The following is a 19,917-nucleotide window of genomic DNA, read 5'->3' as shown; positions in this document are numbered from 1 at the left end:
GCACTAAAAGGAGCAGGTGGGATTACCACCCCACCCTCCCCACTAAGCAAAAGAAAAAAAAAAGAAAGGAAACAGGGTTGACTGGGGCCACCTTACCCGTCAGGCAGTGGAAGCCTCTAGACCAGCGCTGTCCGCTATGGTAGCCAGTAGGCACGTGCGGCTCTTGCGCACTGGAATGTGGCCAGGGCAGGGAGGGGTGCTGCCGGCCGTGCACTGCACCTGGACGGCAGAAACAAAGAACCAGGCATCTCAATCATGTAAAAGTACTGATTGCACACTGAAAGACCTGTTGGATATGTGGCATTGAGTAACGGCTTCCGGGAACTGCACCTGTTCCTCTCCGCTCTTTAACGCGACCACCAGAGCGCCGCGGGTTGCAGGTTGCAGCTTGCCACCGGACCGCGCGGGCCTGGGCGCGGTGGGGCAAGGGGCCCAGGCGGCTGCGTGGGCGGAGCGCGCCGCGCGGGTGGCCGAGGGAGGGGTGGTGGTGGCGGCGCCCGGACCCACCGGGTTGGTGCTGCTTTGGGCAGGTCCCCTTCCTCCCCCGCGCGGGCGTCTAACGTGTCGCCTGTCCCCGCAGCGCCCGCCGCCGCGCGCAGGTTCGGCGAGGACACCGCGCCGCCGCCTCCGCCGCCGCCGCCGCCGAGCTTCCCGAGCTGCGGCCATTACCGCGAGGAGCCCGCGCTGGGCCCGGCCAAGGCCGCCCGCCAGGCCGCCCGGGACGGGGCGCGGCTGGCGCTGGCCCGCGCGGCGCCCGAGTGCTGCGCGCCGCCGGCCCCCGAGCCCCCGGGCGCGCCTGCGCAGCTGCCCTTCGTGCTGCTCAACTACCACCGCGTGCTGGCCCGGCGCGGGCCGCTGGGGGGCGCTGCGCCCGGCGCGCCCGCCCTCGCCTGCGGCCCCGGCGCCCCCGAGGCGGCGGCCGGCGCGCTGCGGCCCCGGGCCCCCGGCCCCGCCGCCGCCTCGCCGCCCGGCGCGCCGCTGCCGCACTACCTGGGCGCCTCGGTCATCATCACCAACGGCAGGTGACCTCGCGCAGGGCTGCCCGCAGGGAGAAGCCATAGGCCAGGCCTCGGGCTCCTGTTCTCCAGAGTGCAGCCGAGTTACGAGGGGCGAGCTGTATATGCACGGTTTAAATTAATTTATACAGAGACGACTATTTTAATAGAACGCCGCGGCCGCCTTCTAGATTTTTACGTAGATCCCACCAACGCCGGTGCACGGGACTGCGGCGCGGCGGGGAGAGAAAGGCCCTCCAGACCTTTGTTCTCCAGGAGCCGGGTTCCGAAGGGGCAGAGCTGAGCGCCCCCTGCGTCCCACGTGTGACCTCAAACTACCCCGTCTTGGGGGCGGACTTGGGTTCCTCACCTTGACATCAGGCTCGCGCGCCCTCGCCTCGTCCCGGAAGCTCAGTGGCGGTCCCACCGGGGGACTGCAGGAGCTTCCACCCCGGGGAGAGCCTCTGTAGAGGGGAGAGCCCAGCCTGATACAGTCAGACACGCCGGGCCGCGGCCCACCAGGAAGGGGGAGGCCTCCTGAATTCAGGGCGCCCTAGAGGCTTAAGGCAGGGTGTGATAATTGAAGTCCCACGCATCGACAACAACTCTGACGACTTTACAAGTCATTCACGAGTCTCATTAAAAGCTGTTGTCGTTTTAATTTAAGCCTTTTTTCAGTACAAACATCCGCAAGCCCAGACCAAGGGAGTGAATGAACATGGGTGTGCCTCACAAGCACATTCATGAGCTTTTACTTCCTCCTAACCCCTGTGAACTCCTGATGGCACCAAGAATAGCACCTTCCGAATATATGGGATAGGCATTAAATGCAGAAATACAGAGAGCCAGATAGATATTTTCTGAGAATGACATGTGGATGATGATGAGGTGCCCAAGGCGACTGGCTACCCCTGTCGGGTTTGATTGGGAGGCAACATCCCTCTGGCCCACACATACCTGTAATTCCCTAGGCTCGTGTTTGCTACAAGTAATGCTAATAAAGTTAGTTAAATTGCATGTGCAATATGGAAAATTGTCAATGGACTGTGCCCTCGTGGAAGAAAACTCGCTAGAGGGATGGTATAAAAATGGTGTATACATTTTCTTCAGCATTTCCTGCATTTTCTGCATAGCAAGAAAACCCCATGAACATGTCCTGTATGTGACAGGTGAACAGGAATCCTTTTATAAAGCACCAGCAGTGTTTTAAAAATAAACTTCCATTCATTTTTGTCTTACTTTTATATTTTTGCTTCAAGATTTCACCATTTAAAAATCCTACCATGGCTCTGAAATGGACTGATGCATAACCACCGTGTTTCAATTTGCTCCACACTCTAAACACTCCCTCATTGCCCTGTTTCAAAAATGGTTTTCGTTTAGGAAACTCTGCACCTTTCTGAGTGGAAAGATTGTTCACAAATGTCTTCAATTCATTGTTCTGGAATCAGGGCGCACCTATACAGGATTGTTTGCAAAATGTGAAGTGATCGCTTGCCAACCTAGGGTCACACTGAGGGTCTGCCTCATTCTTAGCAGGGCATCAGTAGCCTTATGGTAGGGGTGACATTTGCAAATTTAGGAACATGCATGGTACAGCAAAGGGACTGAGTCCTAAGAATCGAACGCATACACCTCTATACTGCACTTACCTATACCTCGTTAGCAGCTCTTTGTGCACACAGAAAATAAGCCTGGGGTATTATTTTTTTATGCTTATAAGTCTCATCATTAAACCAGGATTCCTGAAAGGTGCGGGTTTGATGAGCAGGCGATATCACCTGACGTTTTTCAATAAAGTACCACAAAATGCGTTTGTGTCTACCTTGTTATTAATCATTGGGTCTGTGTTCATTAGTAAATACAAACCAAGAAGGCTTTCCAGCAGTTTAAGATCAAAGGTTACTGTGAAAAAATAAGACCATTATAGATTTGCAAATGATAACGTAAACAGTCTTAACAATGAGTATGTACTTGAAAAATGAAATGTGTACTAGGGAAAACTTCCTTGTCTAAACAAACATCGGGGTTTTCATAGCCTAGAACATGAAGGAAGATTCCTATGCAAGCTGGCTTCTGGGCGGCTGGCAGCTCAGTGCAAAGTTAACAGGAGTTACCATGGCAACCTAATATTGTTACCTCCATCTTTAAAAGTCTGCACATTTAAGCTGGGGCCATCATTTCTTGACTTCTGTGAGGCTCTGGCAGGGAAGAGGAAGCATTTTAATAAATATGACTCTCTTTCACAAGAGAAAGAAAGAAAAAGAAAGAAAGGAAGGAAGAAAGAAAAAGAAAGAAAAAGAAAGAAAGAAAGGAAAGAAAGGAAGGAAATTGTAGTGGGTCCTAACACGTTGACAAAAATGCCAGATCAAAAGGATTTGAGAAATAAACCCAGTTCAAGACTGGCCGGGCCCTCCAAGGGGCCTCCCAGGGAAAGGAATTCCTTTATGTTCGTGGAAGCCCTTTCTAGAAAAGCCATTCCATTCATACCTTTGTAGAGAAGGGAACAGGGTATGAAGAAGGCTGTTCTGAGGAAATCTGCAAGAGCTGGGTATTTTGCACCCCTCACCCCCCAACCCTTTGTCCAGTTTAAAGTCCTATGACCAAGTCTTCCCCCTTGGACTCTAAGGGCGGGAGAGGTTTATACAGTCAATGAATCCTATACAAAGTCTACCCGAAGTTGTAATTTTGTTGTAACTGTAAGACAGTTAAGGTAGATTTGTTGTAACTGTAAGACAGTTAAGGTCGACTGTGGGGGCTGCTACAGATAAAATGGGATAAAAAGAACATTTTCAAATAAATGCCAGAAAACTACAGTAGTTTAAAATCTTAGTGAATTGTAGCCCCTGGGTTATCAAAGAGGCATTATTCAAGCTGTTCCTAACTTAAGTATGATGTATAAGGTTAAAATCTTGGGGGAAAAAACTCAAAACAAAAGTCAAGCAGTTCTTACGGAAGAGTAAGAACAACTCTACAAGAACATAATCTGTTCTTATAGTAAGTTTGTTATATTAAATTTATTTTTCAATTTATATTAAATGGTTATATTAAATTTATTTCTCACCTCAGTTTAAAGGGTTTTTTTACTTTGGGTTTTGCTAACTTTCACTCTCTGGAGTAATAAAATTTTTCTTTTGTATGACACATAACACATTTGTCAAAAACAAATCAAAAACAACAGAAAAAGCACCCGACTTCTCAATACTTAGAAATACATACGTATTCCTTACTATGTAAAACTATTTATTTTGTAAAAATGTTTAAATATGAATAAAGATACTGTAACCAAGAGTAGTTGCCTATTTTTAAAAAATAAAACTGTGGTCAAAATAACAATGAGCACAAACTGTACAGAAAATCTTAAGTTTATTTTGGTAGACTTGCTTCTTATAGGCATTGGTTTAAAGTAATTACTTTTCTGAGGCGATTTTTCGAAAAGGTACAAATGCGGAGGCTTACACTTTTTAAAATTTCAGATGTGCATAGTCGTAACCCAGGAATAAGGATTCTCCGTGTTCTGACTGTAAAGGGCAAGCAAATCTTCCAGAATGCAAGCCAAAAATGTCTCCCTGCTGCATTCTGAAGCTCCTGGATGAGGCTGGCTTCTCTCCTGGTTCCCAGGCTCGAGGGCAGGGGCAACTACATAGGCCACCCCCAAGGGTGTATGTGCGGGGCCCGGGGACTGGAGGCCGCATGCTCCCCCCACCTTGGCCTGCACCCCCCCCAAAGGCCCACTTGCTCCCACATCGGGCAAAGTCTGCAAGAGTGAACCCCACCTACTATTTTGGACCAGACACGAAATCCTTCGACTTCGCCCAGGGTCAAGGGGCACTGCTTTGGCAGGGGCCACGGGAAGGCCTTCTGGAAAATGTGTTTGAGGGAAAACTTGTGCACATTCAGGGGGCGCTTTCCCATGGCTTCCCCTGAAACCCGCGGCCAGCCAGGAAGGAAGGACGTCTTGCCTTTTTTTTTTTTTTTTTAACATAACCAGATAGATGCTCAAGGCGCAACCTCTGAACTCGAGAGCAAATCCAGTGCCCTGGAAGCACATGCCAATCCTGAGTTCAGTTGCCATGTTTTAAAGACTATGAAGAAAATGCAACATTTCTGTTAAGACTTTAAAACTCCTTGAGATCAGAGATGGCCAGGTGCACAAAGACCCCCAATCCGTGAGGGTGGTGTAGTGAGTAGATAATTTCCCTAACACGAATAGCTCTAAGGAAGATGCTTTATTCAGCTGTTCTATATGAAGCAGAATTTCAAGTGTCTTTGGTTCATATGAGGCAAGATCGTGTTTACAGAAAACGTAGCATCTGCTTCAAGTCTATTTTGTCCCCCTCAAGACAACTGCGGGCGGCACAAGTAAGAAACAGTCTTGAAAGCACAGAGAACAAGCGGTATGCCCGGAACATCTCCATCTGCCCTGACACGGCCACACATCATTAGTTTTAATTTACAGAAAGGAAATTAAATGATAACATTTTTCCCCCAAAGCAGAACTGTCTAGAATGGGACTTCAGCCGAAAACAAAACATAGCATGTTTTTCATTAAAGAACCCCCCAAAGAAATTCAAACAGTAACAATGGCAGCGCTGAGAGATGACTTGCCTTATGTTACAAAGTTTGAGAAATGAAACTTGCAACATTAGCCTGGACATCTTTCCTCTTGATGATATTTTGCAGATGCCCTCTCAAGGGGTGAGTCCATTTGATTTTGGGGTGCTGTGGGCTTTGATTGAAACGTGTTACTCGTTCCAAAAGAAGACTTGGACACTTAGGAGGGAACAGTTTTTTTTGAGAAAAATAATTCTAATGGAAGCCTTATTTGCAAAAATTACTTCTGAAATTTTTTTAAAGTTACATTTCCAAAAAACACATATTGGGTTGGTGTACTTAACTAAACATGCTATTTTTTTTTTCCCCTTCCTATGGCGCTGCCTGCGCCTGGCTAAAGGTAGGCAGATTTTATACTGAAAACCACAAGTTTCTGGAATTAGCTTGACTGGGTAAAGCTGGGTAGAGCTGGTGCTCGTGCACAATAAGGGGATTCTGTTCAAAGCTGAGGGCTCCATCAAGTTTTCCTTCCACTAATTTCAGTTGGGACTGGCAGGAAGAGAGAAAAGTGGGCAAAAAATTGGCCTTTTAAGGCAGAAAAATAATGTGTGTGATTCACAAGTTCAGCAGAGATAGGAGTGACATGGAAAAAGCATGGAGTGCATCTGGAAATCGCAAATGCATATCAAAAGGTTTCCTTTCTTTTGTTCTTCCACGGAGACTTTTAGGGCATCAGATCTTGAATATCTTCTTTTAAAAGCTTCTCTCTCTCTCTCTCTCTCTCTCTCTCACACACACACACACACACACACACACACACACTCCTCCCTCTTAAATGATGGTGTTTGGTATCAGTTGCATTTTGTTTCTTGGCAATTTAGGGAAAGGGGGGCAAAAAATTATGACTTACAGACAAAATGCCACGTACTTCTACATTCTGTGCACCAAACGGTCTTTCAGGAATGCTCCAGATTTCAAAGTGAGCCTACAACAGGCTTAGAAGTTCCAAATCCTCCCTGGTGTGTGGTATGAGTGAGTCCTTGTCTCCAGCTGTTAGGGCCCAATCATCAACCCCCGCACGCACACAAGGCCTCATCAACGCATTAAGGATCTTGAACTTGAGCCCATCCCTTCAGAGTCTGCAGTACATTCAAACTTATGAAAAAGAGAGCTCATAAAATTACTGTCGAAGTAGGTAATCAATTTCCTCTACCAGGTCACTGCAAGCACACCAGTGACACCCATCTTAGCAGCTACTCAGGCCCTGTTGTGGGACCACAAACCACCGGGCCCAGAGGTAACGCTCAGAAGCCTACCATCTTTTCTCTTATTAACAAAAAAATAAAACGACCAAGTGCCAACGTATGTTCCTAGAGGAAAACGCCTCCCTGGATGCGTATAAACAGTGCTACCAAACCTCTACCTCATCGCTGGCCTGGACCTGGAAGCTATTTTTGATTTGTTTTTTAATAGTCTGGGAGTGAAGGTCTCCACTACCAGGGAAACATCTGAATTATTCCGTTGCTGTTTTCCAAATAAAAAAAAATTTTGGGGGGGGGGCAATAAACACACATCCAAGCCCAAGAGGGGGGAAGGATTTCACACGTGTGGTGGTGCTTCACCTGAGCTAAATCTTCCGCTTGGCATCCCTCCGCCCCAGAACATTCGCGAACGCCAAGTAAAATGGCAACAGACAGAACAACATTAAGGAATCAAGCAGGTTAACTGGAGGGAGGCCACGTTTGCCTACAACTCTAAATCCGTTTTCCAGATCCTCGGGCTAGGAAAGGCAGCAGGAATTAACTGGAATGCTCACTGGGGTGGGCTCTGCCAGCCCTCTCACTACCCGGTGGCCCCAGGCAGGCCCCAGGCCTGGCTACTGCTGTTTGGGGATGATCAGGTTTCTCAGCATGTCAAAGGAGTTGCCGTCGGGATGCACGGTCACCACCTCGCCGTCCTCCTCTTGGACCTGAAGGAACCCGGAGTCATCCAGGCCGACTATCCACACCTCTGGCCCCTCGAGGCCTCCCAGGCGGACCCGTTGGCCACTGTGTGTGAAGAACAGCAGAGGGTCAGTGGGAAAGGTAATGCAGCGTCTAGAGACAGGTAGCTAAGTACTCACCCCTCCGGCAGAGGGATGGGGGGGGCACGGGAAGGGGGTGGGCCGGATAAAATGCTCCGACTTTCACTGGTCCCACATGAACTGTTTTGATAACTATTAGAAGAATCAGGATGATGGTAATTCCAATAGGGAGTGTAGCCTTTCTCCTAATTCCGATCATCTGGATGATGATTTGCCCCACCTCCTCGCCCTCCAGCACTTTTAAGAACCACTGTGCAATTCTAGGGGTTTGGGGAAAAAGAAACTGAGTTGGAAAGCCCATTTTCTAAAACGAAGCTGGGTACCATCAACGGCAAGTTAAAGTCACTCTAACACTGCTTCTTTTAATGTTTTCCAAATGTACCTGTTGAGTTACATCCTTGTTAGTTTTTAAAATATAGGTCAACACCCCCCCCCCCCGCCGCCCGCCACTCATTTTTATTTGGAAGAATGTAAAACCTACAGAAGAGTTGAAGAAATAGGACAATGACCCCCAGAATCCCCCTTCACTTATATTCACACCAACTGATAACATTTTCCATATTCGCTTCCCCTCTTCATGCACACACACACATGCTTTTTTGCTGACATTTAAAAATAAGTTGCAGGCATCATGACACTTTATACTTAAATACTTCAGCATGTCCCTCCTAAGAACAATCTCCCACAAAACCAGAATACCATTATCACCCTCAAGAAATCTAATCTCCATATAATAACATCTAGTATAGAGTTCATGTTTAAATTTCCCCCATTGTCCCATTAATATCGTTTGTGGCAATTTCCTCCCATCCAGGATCTAATCATGAATCACATTTTGCATTTGGTTGTCATGCCTCTTTAATCTCTAACAAATCTCCGACCTTCTTTTTATTTTTTGTGTTGGAAGACATGGACATTTCTGATGCATCAGAGGCCTGCTGGTACTCACCAGAGTGCTTCTCAAGCTCTGGGTGCACAAGGAGCCCCCAGAGCATGTGTTAAAACACGAATGATCAACCAGCCTGAGTTTCTGATTTAGGAGGCTCAGGGTGGAACCTGAGAATGTGCATTTCTAACATGTTCCCAGGTGAGGGTGCTCCCACGCCCCCTGGGCTCTTGCTTTGAAAACTCTTTGTTATCTAGAATGTTCTACAATTTAACGTGTGTCTGTTTCCTCGCATTAGGCTCCACTTAAACCACTTAAGACACGTGGAAAACTCTCGGGCGAGGTTGTGTCCTTTCCCATAACATCCCACCAGCACGCATTGGATGCTGGTCCATCCTGGGGTTGCTGATGGTAACTCGCTCAACGTGGTGGACACCAGTTTTCTCCATCAGAAAGGTAAAAAATAATTATCTAGGGGCACCTGAGTGGTGCAGTAGGTTAAGCATCCGACTCTTGGTGTCAGCTCAGGTTGTGACGTTGGGGTCGTGGGATCGAGCCCCGCGCTGAGCTCCGTGCTCGGTGCGGAGTCTCCTTGAGACTCTCTCTCCCTCTGCGCCTCCCCCTGCTTGCACACACTCTCTCTCTCTCTCTCAAATGCATAAATCTTAAAAAAAAAAAAATTACGTAGACCTGTGCTTAGTTTCTTGTTTTAAGATACTGAACTACTCACTTAATAAAGACACTTTAAAAGAATGAAGATGGGCCAGCACTGACCTGTGTACCCAGTACTTATAATAAAGGGGAAGAACGCCATCGGGCCCTTTGTCCTGAAATGTGTCGATCAGTTTCTCCAGCACAGTCACAGTTCTGGCAATGAGACTGTCGGTTCTTAAGGGCTTCAGCTCTGCCCTGTGCTGTTTATTGTATTCTGTGATGAGATCATTGATGCAGATGGTAGGGTTACTGTTACTCACGTTAAATCCGCAGCCTGCACAAAAACAGTTGAAAAGCATGAGCGGCTCAACCTATTGATGGCCTCCCAAGCACCTGGAAGGAGTTACAGCCTTTATCCCCGACTCCCTGCTTCCTTTTCCCTCATTTCAAATTTATCATGTCTGGCCACTTAAAGAAAGACTTTTCGGGGCGCCTGGGTGGTGCAGTCGGTTAAGCGTCCAACTCTTGGTTTCAGCTCAGGTCGTGATCTTGGGGTTGTGAGACTGAGCCCCTCAGTGTCTGCTTAACATTCTTTCTCCTTCTCCCTGTGCCCCTCTGCCCCAAGCGTTCTGTCTCTCAAATAAATAAATAAATAAATCTTAAAAAAAAAATGAATGACTTATGTCTTTGGGACCATCTTCCTTTTCATCGTTCCTTTATCATCCTTGTTCGAGGATTATCCCTGTCCACCCCAACCTTGCCGCAGATGGGTTGGGGGGAAAAAACCAGCCAGATTCGATTCAATGAAACAGAAGCTCTGAATGGGGCAAAGCTCCTTGCAGTGGCCTCTGAAACAATACTTCATGTGGTCTCGCCAAGAACTCTAGCTCTGCACTGAGCCCAATATAAAGTACAATCTCTTGTTTCTTTTCCGACTTGAATAACAAAAACACATGCCTGAAAATACAGAATTTCACTCGGGTCTTAAGGAGTAAACTCTGGATTCAGAGATTTCAAAACTTGGTCATGGCATAACCCTAGAACACATCTTTTTAATACGTTATCCTTGGAAGTCTTTGGTGCTAGGGTTACGCTGCTGGCAAGGGGCCAACCCGTGTTCAGTGACTCTTTTATAGGCTCCTGACCCAGGGCTTCAGGAACGGGAGGTACCAGCAGTGGAGTCTGAACAGGCTTGTCTCTGCCGTTACTTAATACCACCAACCCTCTCCCAGAGAGCTAGAGCCTTCGAGAAGCCAAACCTCAGTTTTCAACAGGGTCCTGAATCAACCTCAAAGAGGTCTTCAATAAGAAGTGAAATACTGCAAGAACTAAGCAGTGAGATGCTCTTGTTTTCAGTGCCTCCGAGGAAAAAACTTCTCCAAATACTCGCCTCTGATGGAATGATGACATTTACAAGAACAGTATTCTTTGGTCAATGTTCCGAGCCATTCTCCGTGTGAAGGGAAGGATTGATAGGCCTCAGATTTTTTTTTTTTTAAATATACTGGCTATTAAAATACTAAGCAATGTAAATTACATCTGGAAAAAAAAAACCAAGTAACTATAGCAACAGGGATGAATCGGCAGTTGTCCATTTGTTCATTCAACAACACACACAGTATGGAGCGTAAGGCATTCAATTAAGTGCATATGGTGCCGAACAATCTCCCATATATTCAGAAAATTCCAAGTCCTGGGGAAACAGCAGCACTGACTACTGCCAACTCAGGCCATGTCTTTCCAAGGCCCAGAGAGCACCCCTGTTGGGGACCCTGACTCTTTCCCCAAAGACACCCCCCTCCCCTCATCACCTCCTATGGCCTTAAGAACGTAATAAAAGCCATGAATTCTCCCTACAGGACCACGTTTCCTTTCCCCCATACTGACAGAAGCCATCCCTGGACCTCCTCGACATCTCTGGGCCCGACTTCGGGATATGTGCATCTAGCCTAGCGAACACATTTAAAAATGAGAAGGAGAGCTTGGAGGCTATGAAGCAGTTTGCTCAGAATAATCCTGCCCATTGGTGGTAGAGCTGGAAACTTAAGCTTTGCACTTTGGGGCTGGTACTTCCCACAGACACATCATCACACATTTTCTGCTCATTACTCATTTCTGAACATTAAGTTCTCCTGGGCCTTAGGGAGAAGTGGATGCTCGGATGAGCAGGAGCCTGAGAACTTCTGAAATTGTTTCTGAATCCGTCTCCTTGCCTGATATGGACACGCTGAGGGGAAATGGGATTCTGCACCCCACCTTGACCAGCCTGGAGCTTCTTCTGAAGGTCAAAAAAACAAAAAAACCCAAAAAACAAAAAAAACCCACACAACTTTTTCATGGCCTGGGAAGGTCCAATTAAGAATGCAGGAGCACCAGGAGCCCCATCCTTGCAATTAGCTTTCTTTCCTTATTACAAAATGGCATATTAAATGTTTATTTTCACCATTTCTGATTCAACAAGAAGCCGGCGTGTGGAGAGGTGCAATAAAAAACCTGTTTGATGTGGTACCGATTTGGTGGTTTCCATGGCCAGAGACAGGAACGCTAAACCTCTGCAAGGGGCTTTCAACCATCCGGCCTGCTTTGCATACATATTGTGCTCTGTGACTCAAGGCTCAAAGAAAAAGTAATCCCATATGATAATCCACTCCCCTCAAGGTAGCCATGTAAAAACCATTTTTATTTTTGTTTTTATTCATCTAAAAATGTGGAGGAAAGGCTTTCACAACTCACCGATGAGTATATAAAATGTTTCTCCCAAAAGTGTTGAGTTAACCAGAACTCCACCAAGCTTCATGAGGTCACTGTAATAAATATCGTTGGGCCACTTCACTCGTAGGTTGATATCCTAAAGGAAAATCTGCACGTTAATCAAGCAATCACGGGACACAAAGGGGCCGGGAGAGGTCATCCAGCTAAAAGGAAGATGAGCCGGATACTCTCGAATCTAATGGAACATGGGATCTCATCCTCGCTTCTTGTTCTGAGGGCTAATCCCTTCTTTGGGACAATCCAGTGGTCAAGGACCACCTTGGGGCCAGGAGAGAGACCTACAGAACGTATCTGGTGTAAATCCTGGATTCTCTCCACACCCCTGCACTCTTCATTATCCCAGGCCAGGCATGGTCGTTTTCTTGTGCTTTGCTTTATTGTGCTTCATGGGCACTGTGTTTCTTACAAATTGAAGGTCGGTGGCAACCCTGAGTTGAGCAAGTCTATCAGTGCCATTTGTCCAACGGTATTTGCTCCCTTTGGGTCTCTGTGTCACGTTTTGTTAATTGTCACATTTCAAACTTTTCCAATCTTTGTTACGGTGATCTGTGATCAGTGATTATGACTTGCTGAAGGCTCCAATGATGGTTAGCATTTTTGGGCAATAAAGTATCTTCTAATCAAGGTAGGTACACTGTTTTTTTAGACACAATGCTATTGCATACTTAATAGACCACAGTGTAGTGTAAACATGACTTTTATATGCACCGGGAAACCAAAAACTCCTTTGACTCACTTTATTGTGGTGATCTGGAACCAAACCTTCAAGATCTCCAAGGGGTCCCCACGTCAATGGCCACCCCCACTGAGTACCTACCATGTGCGGGTGAGGGGGGAGGCAGGGAGACCGAAATACGCTCAGGGTTCTTTTTCCTTAAGGAGCTCATGCTCGAGAGAGAAAGATGCCCCAAATTAACCACTGTCACAAAAGGTGGGTAGAAATATCTCAAGTAGAATCCTAGAGAGATACAGAGAAGGAACCTGGTTCACTGGATTATCACCGAGGGCCTCAAAGAATTGCCAACAGTCAACCAGAAATAGAAACTGATTTGTTCTGCGGCTCACTGCCTCTCCATCCAGAAGCAAACCTGGGCAGCCCGGCCTGGGGCCCTCGGTCACAGTCACAGTGGAATGGTCCAAGGGTGGACCCTGCCTTGAGCTGGTCCCCCCAGACCCCCAACTCTTGCTGTGATTTTTAAGCGGGGAAACAGAGACTGGGTGAGACTCAGTGGGTGCTGGAACTGCCCAGCCTCCGGGGCCTGGGGCTGGCAGCCAGGTGGTCCATGTGTGGGTAGAGGAAGAAAATCTGGAAGAAAGACACTCAGCATAATAAACCGAAAGATTGCAGCGTAGCAGGTGGCCTCTGATCCCACAGGGCTAGCTCTTCCGTCGCTGAGGGCCCGCCCGGCCCCGAGCCCCATCTCAGCTCTGGTCTGTGTGTCACTTAACACCAAACCCACATGGGGGTACTAGATTCACCTCTATTGAACAAGGAAGAAACTGAAGCGGAGAGATGGCCTGGCTTGCTTGAGGTTACACTCGGAAGCGGCAGAGCTGGGATTCGAACCCGGGGCTTTCTGACACCAGGCCCCTGGGTGCTTAACACTATGCTACGTAGCCTGCTGCTTCCAAGAAATCCCTTCCTTTCCCTTGGACAAAGGCTTCTTTGTATGGTGGCCAGTTAGAATGCGTTTCTGTTCTTCAGAAGCTCGTCTGCCCTAGCGTGTAGTGCTCGATGGTGAGGGGAAGAAACGCAGAAGCACCAAAGAACAAAAGCATAAACAAGACGCGGGTGTGCGCCATGACCTCTACCTGATTAGGGAGCTTCATAGTTTTTTCTGTTGTAGAACAGGGATCTCAATGGGGGCCGGAGCAAGGAGGCCTTCTGCCACCTTGTCCCAGGGGACACCGGGCGACGCAGAGGAGACATTTCTGGTCACTCTCCCAGGTCCCCTTCTTTGTCCTCTCTTGCCTTCCCACGTCCCTTTGTGCCGAGCACGGTCCCTGCCCAAGCTTGGAAACTGCTCCCCCAGCATGTGGGTGGCCGCTTTCCTCTGCACTGGCCCTGCCCCTGGGCTCTTGTTTTACTTCACATTTTCGGACCTAGTTAGTTAACGCTGCAGAGCTTAGGAAATCGTGGGTTCTCGTGCAGGTAAACAATGACCTCTGTTTCAAGATGAAGAGAAAGGCTGCACGCTTCTTTTTCACCATCTCAATGATTTATTCAAACAGCTGCGGTGGCAGTCCTCCCAGGATAAAGCACCAGGTTAGGCCCTTTGGGACCAACATAAAACTAACCGTGCATTCAAGGAGCTGGCTGCTTTACAGGAGATGGTACAGGAGGACAAATAACCCTGCTTCCGAGCAATCCATGGGAGAGACCATGAAAGCGGCTCAGAATTTCAAAATGCCAAAAGGTTAGTTAGAGGAGGGAGTTTGTAGCTAGAAGCTTCTGGGAATGGCACTGGAGCTGGGCCTCCCAGGGCAAACAGAACTTGCAAGTGCGGGGAGGAGAGCAGAAGCAGGAGTGTGGGGGTGGAGGGCTCCCGGCGCCCAGCGGGGACCTCTGAGACAGAAGGAACAGAGGGACGGACAGCAGGCAGTGCAACGAGGGTTCTGGAAGGAATCGCGGGCATTCCCGGGACACCGCTTCTGGTCCAGGGAGACGGGCACGATCTGTGTGCTGACGGAGACACCCGGCCAAGGATGTAAGAGAGGCAAACTCTCTGCAACTGGGGCCTATTCCAACCATCTCGGAGCTGTGCTGTGTAGGCCAAATGGCTCTGTTCAAAAGAAACACTAAGGGGAAGGGGGCAACTGGGAGATGGGCATTAAGGAGGGCACGTGATGGAATGAGCACTGGGTGTTGTAGGCAACTGATGAATCACTGAATTCTACCTCTGAAGCTAATAATACACAGTATGTTCATTAAATTGAATTAAAAAAATTTTTTTAAAAACACTAAGAAAGTAAACCTTTTTTTTTTAAATTTTTTTATGGAGTTGTCTCTGTATCTTTTTTTTTTTTTAAAGATTTATTTATGTGTTTGAGAGAGAGAGAGCATGCATGAGAGGGGTTTGGGTCAGAGGGAGAAGCAGACTCCCCGCCGAGCAGGGAGCCCGATGCGGGACTTGATCCTGGGACTCCAGGATCATGACCTGAGCCGAAGGCAGTCGCCCAACCGACTGAGCCACCCAGGCGCCCCTAAGAAAGTAAATCTTAAAAGTTCTCATCACAGGGGGAAAAATGGTTTTTGGTGACCCTAGGAGGTGAAGGAGGTTAACTTACTGTGGTAATCAGTTCATAATATATGTATGCCAAGTCACTATGCTGCACACCTCAGACTTACACAGTGGGGGCTGTCAATTCTATCTCAGTAAAACTAAAAATAAAACAAGAATAAGCCCAACCCCTAGCCAAAGTCACATCACACAGGTGTGACTGAGCTGCAGGACTGCGGACACAGGACAGGAACTCAGGTGGGGGCTCCTTAAGGATAAGGAGGGACACACGCCCATCAGGTGCAACCCCCCCCGCCCCTACTCCAGGGCAAGCTTCCCACCTCACAGCCTGCTGCCCGCAGTGCCTGGCACGGCCTCCTGGCTAGCAGGCACTCAGAGAATGCTTGCTCAGTTAACAAGCGAGGCTGCAAGGTCACAAAGCCAAGAAAAAGCTAAACAGATTAATTTAAATTTTAAATTTTATTTATTTTATTTTTTATTTCTTACTTGTTTCCTACCGTTTTTTAATTTCCTTTTTTAAATTTAAATTCAATTAATTAACATAGTGTCTTATTAGTTTCAGAGGCAGAGTTCAGTGATTCATCAGTCTTATATAACACCCTGTGCTCATCACATTGCATGCCCTCCTTAATGTCTATCACCCAGTTACCCCATCCCACCCCATCCCATCATTTTATTTTTTTTAAAGAAGATAATAATGCTTTATAATAGTTTGCATGGAATGATTAATACTATTTTTGCATGTTTTTCTTAATATTGTTCTTCCTTTTTTTAGAAGATAATGTTTTATAATAGTTTGCATGAAATTAATACTATTTTTTGCATGTTTTTCTTAGCATTGTTCTTTTTTAAAAAATTTAAATTCAATTTAGTTAACATATAGTATATTCTTAGTTTCAGGAGTAGAATTTAGTGATTCATCAGTTGCATATAACATCCAGTGCTTGAGGGTTGCTGGAGGGGGGGTTGGCAGGGTGGGGTATGGGGTGATGGGCATTAAGGAGGGCATTTGATGTAAATTTTAATTTTTTTTAAAAGGCAGACACTTAACTGGCTGAGCCACCCAGGCAACCTGACATGAATTTTAAATTATTTTCCTAAGACTAACGAACCTGCCGCTAGGGCTAAAAATATTTCCCCCCACAACAGAACTTTATCTTCTCACCTGCCCTCTGTGAGGCAAAATGTCTCGTTCAGGGGCTGCAGGCTGACTTGTGAAGGTGTGTGACAGTCGGATGAGCCCAGGCCCTTGGGATACAGAGGGCAAGGATGCTGAACGCTGGTCATAAATGTCACCTTTCAGTGTGCGGGCCAGGGACTTGATGTGACTTGGGAAACACATACCCCAGTCTTATACACGGTGACCATGAGGACATGACCACACTGGAGGGGAGGGCTGCTTCCCCGTTAAACACGAGGACAGGCCCCTTTGAAAGTCATGATCTTAGCCTCTCACTTCAGGAATTAATACTATAATTGTGTTTGGCCTGAGAGAAGAAATGTAGGTAGGAGGGAGGCCCGGGAGGACCCATGAAATTTGTCCAGGAAAACTGCATTAATCACCCTCTTGTCTCCTTACTAACTGATGCAGCAGCATCCGATGGTAATGATGAAGCACCTCTGTCCCTACAGCGGGGAGCAGACACCCCAAATGAACCTGCACTTTGAACCTGGGCAGCCACAGACAAGGGTCGTTCTGCTAAGCATGGACCGTGCTAAATGAAGACAGGGAATGAGAAGGTTGTTTAGGTCCACACAATAAGCCTTTTTGCCAGAAAACACAACAGTGTGGTATGTCAGTCCAGTGTGCTTCAATTAAGGGGGTGGGGGGAGGAGAGGCTTGAGCAATCTGACAACAGCACAGAAAGGGAATTCTGGGAAATAAACCCATCCCGGCGACCCCAGAGCCAAGCTATGAGCTGACAGTGTTTTTAAAACTCCAGGAGCACTCTGCTGCCTGCTTTGCGAAGAGCAGCCTGAAACTCTACACGCAGCGGTCATTCAGATGCATCCACACACCAACCTCAACTGAGATCTGCACCCAGGGTGGGCAAATCGCACCTACCTGGTACTCAGCGATGGACCTCACCGCCTCCACCACAGCCAGGGACATCAAATGCTGGACGAATGGGATTCTCTGTCCCAGCTGGGATCTCAGTGGGATGGAGATGAGCAGGGTGGACAGAGCGCATCCCATGGGGCTCAGCCAAGCGTTTGCTCCCCGCCCTGGAACACAGAGGGCCCCCCATCAGGAGAGTGGCCACCCTGCCACGTGAACAGTCAGATGCATGCAGCACCCGAAAATGGGCCCAGGACTCAGAGCCCCACGTGCAATCAACCTGCACTGATGAAGATGCTTGGAGGTTCTGGGGTTAACTCATGAACAGAGAAGCATTTTAAAGTCTGGCGCTGTGTTCCTGAACAAGTGTCTGATAAGTAGCTGAATGTTCTGCCTCAGTGAGCACATCATTTACGCTTTGATGATTCAAAGTCCTACAGGGTCTGAACATGACTGTCAGCTTAATTGTCACCATCTGGTAATGCTGGCAAAAACAGAGACAGTGGGGAAACCGGACTGAGTCTGTCCTGGTCCAGGAGAGGTCCTGGACACCACAGTTTAGAAGTGACCCGTATTGTGGTGATGGTCCCACAACCCTGTGAATATATTAAAAACCCCAGAATTGTATACTTTAATTGGGGAACTGTATGGTCTGTGAATTATATCTCACTGTTATACGGGGGGAAAGAAGCAGACTTTAAAAAGTAATCCCTGATATTAACTCTCGAGATTATTTTTCCTAAGATAGAAGTCAAGAAAATAAAATGCTCAAAATGAGAGGTATAATCCAAAAATGGGAGGTATAATCCAAGTTCTTCTATGTTTTTTTTTTTTAACCACCGTATTGAGCCCCCCACCCCCAGCTTTGGGTAAAATGAATTTTCTCTTTGAGTTATGTTCAAAAGACGTGTTCAAAGGAAAGAAGTGGAAAACAGTGGATTTCTTATTTCGTTGCTCCTTCTGAGAAAGGCATAAGAGCCTCTGAGAGTTAAAAGCACGTTTGGGTTGGCCTGGCACCGGCGGGAGCAGGGGCCAAATGCCTCCGGCAGGACCACTAAGCACAGAGTCTGCTTGCGGTTGGACCCCAAGTGGATTCTGGGAGGATGCGGGCTCTTGTTTCTGAGGGTCTCGGGGTCAGCAGGTGGCAGAAGCTCAGATCAGCCCTTGGCTTCTCTGTGGTCACTTTGTGAAGGGGCACTGACCACTGGTCATGGAATTTCCAGTGCGGCTGGGGTGGGGGCTGGCAGACGAAAGGGCTCTCCATGGGACACTCAACAGGAACCCAGAAGGCACCTCCCGGAGAACCTTCAGGCAAATAAATGTCTCTATAACACAGTAACGATTCACACACTGCAATGCCCAGAATGTGTCAGAAAGAATTTACAAGATGTAGGTGATGGTATGTTAAAACCATCCCCAGCAAATGTCCAGTGATTAATAACCATCTCCACTGGAGAGAAAGCTTTAATTCTACCAAAACTCAGTCTTCTGATCAATTTCCCTCCCTCTTCCTCCATTTTAGGGGGTGTGAAAACAAGCACTCCTAATGGGAGTCTTCTCCGTGATCAGCACACACAATCAATGGGCAACCTGGCCACAAGGAGCCACAGATTTTAAAAAGCAGAACAACAGAAATGATAACAAAAGATGACTGACCTTTGCCCTGCGTTTGGCGGACTGCGATGGCTATTAACCCCATTTCCTGCGGGATCTCAAACATCAATCTGCAAACGGTGGGAAAGACTGGTCAGCCAGAACAGGGACATGACAGCAGAGCCTACGGCTCAGATGAGAGGAGGACCCTATTCACACTCATCTGCGGGGCTGTGTGGGGAAGAAAAAGGGCCATTTCCCGGGTTTCGAGGGATACTGACCCCATTCCCAGCCTCTGTAGTGATAACGAAGGAGAAGAGACAAAGAAAACACCATTGAATCAAAAAAGATTGGGGTTGGGGTGCCCGCCTGAGCTGTTAGTTCATTTAAGATGTTGTTTGATTCCATTTCTTTGGAATATCCTATCAGGAAGTTCTTTCTTCCCCCTCTGATGTGGTGTCCCTTACTCCGAGTGACAACTAGCAGTTCCTGACATTTGTTTCTACTTACGGTGCGTTTCTGTCCAAACACTAGACCATAATCATAACAGAAGTTTCTGATTATTCAGAAAGCCAATATGGTGGCAATAAAGCCGTTTAAAAGATACACTATCCCCTGAGAACTAATTATGTTTTAACTATAGTAAATAAATCTACACCTTCTGAGAAGTCCAGAGAACCATGGATCATTTTAGGCTTGAGTTCTGCTTTTAAAATGGTTTCATTTAAAAGAATGCAAACTTCCCTTTGGGGATAGGCAGAAAAATGCCTTATATCTCCACCAAATGGGTCAACATTAACCTTTTTTTTTTTTTCTTCAGAATAGGAAAGGGGGTGGAAAACAATCCCTCACACCGAGAATTTCCTCCCAGCTACTTTCTACATATTTTAACTCCGTGTTAGGAAGGCTTTCCTCTGCATTCCCAGAAGTTGCTGACCAGGTACTGAGCGGGCACGGTTCATGGTGGGATTTATTAAACAGAGCCAAAATCGAGTTGGTCCGCTGTCCGTGCAGCTGCCAGGGACTCTCTGAAACACTTTTGGGGGAGGGAAGAGGCAGGGGAGGGAGGATGGAGAGAT

General features: G+C 47.3%; 2 protein-coding genes across 4 annotated transcripts in view; one reads left to right on the top strand and one right to left on the bottom strand.

Moving 5' to 3' along the window:
* The window catches only part of SIM2 (SIM bHLH transcription factor 2), a 49,985-nt gene extending 48,959 nt beyond the window's left edge, over positions 1-1,026 (top strand). For both annotated transcript variants that reach the window (XM_088021029.1, XM_088021016.1), the window contains exon 11: positions 581-1,026. In XM_088021029.1, the coding sequence (XP_087877155.1) occupies positions 581-1,026 (446 nt within the window). The remainder of the gene's footprint in view (positions 1-580) is intronic.
* A 3,318-nt stretch (positions 1,027-4,344) lies between these two features.
* HLCS (holocarboxylase synthetase) overlaps positions 4,345-19,917 on the bottom strand; it is a 216,038-nt gene continuing 200,465 nt past the window's right edge. For both annotated transcript variants that reach the window (XM_028116309.2, XM_028116316.2), the window contains 5 exons: positions 18,902-18,969; positions 17,252-17,412; positions 11,906-12,020; positions 9,293-9,506; positions 4,345-7,597 (listed from right to left, as the gene is read on the bottom strand). In XM_028116309.2, coding sequence (XP_027972110.1) covers positions 7,426-7,597; positions 9,293-9,506; positions 11,906-12,020; positions 17,252-17,412; positions 18,902-18,969 — 730 coding nt within the window. In that variant the 3' untranslated portion in view covers positions 4,345-7,425. The remainder of the gene's footprint in view (positions 7,598-9,292; positions 9,507-11,905; positions 12,021-17,251; positions 17,413-18,901; positions 18,970-19,917) is intronic.

The sequence above is a fragment of the Eumetopias jubatus genome, unplaced genomic scaffold (genome assembly GCF_037043125.1).
Source record: "Eumetopias jubatus isolate StellerSeaLion01/CBP00866 unplaced genomic scaffold, mEumJub1_p1.0 scaffold_1, whole genome shotgun sequence".
Taxonomy (NCBI): Eukaryota; Metazoa; Chordata; class Mammalia; order Carnivora; family Otariidae; genus Eumetopias; species Eumetopias jubatus.
The sequence above is the reverse complement of the archived record's forward strand: the minus strand, read 5'-3'. Positions and strand labels throughout refer to the sequence as shown.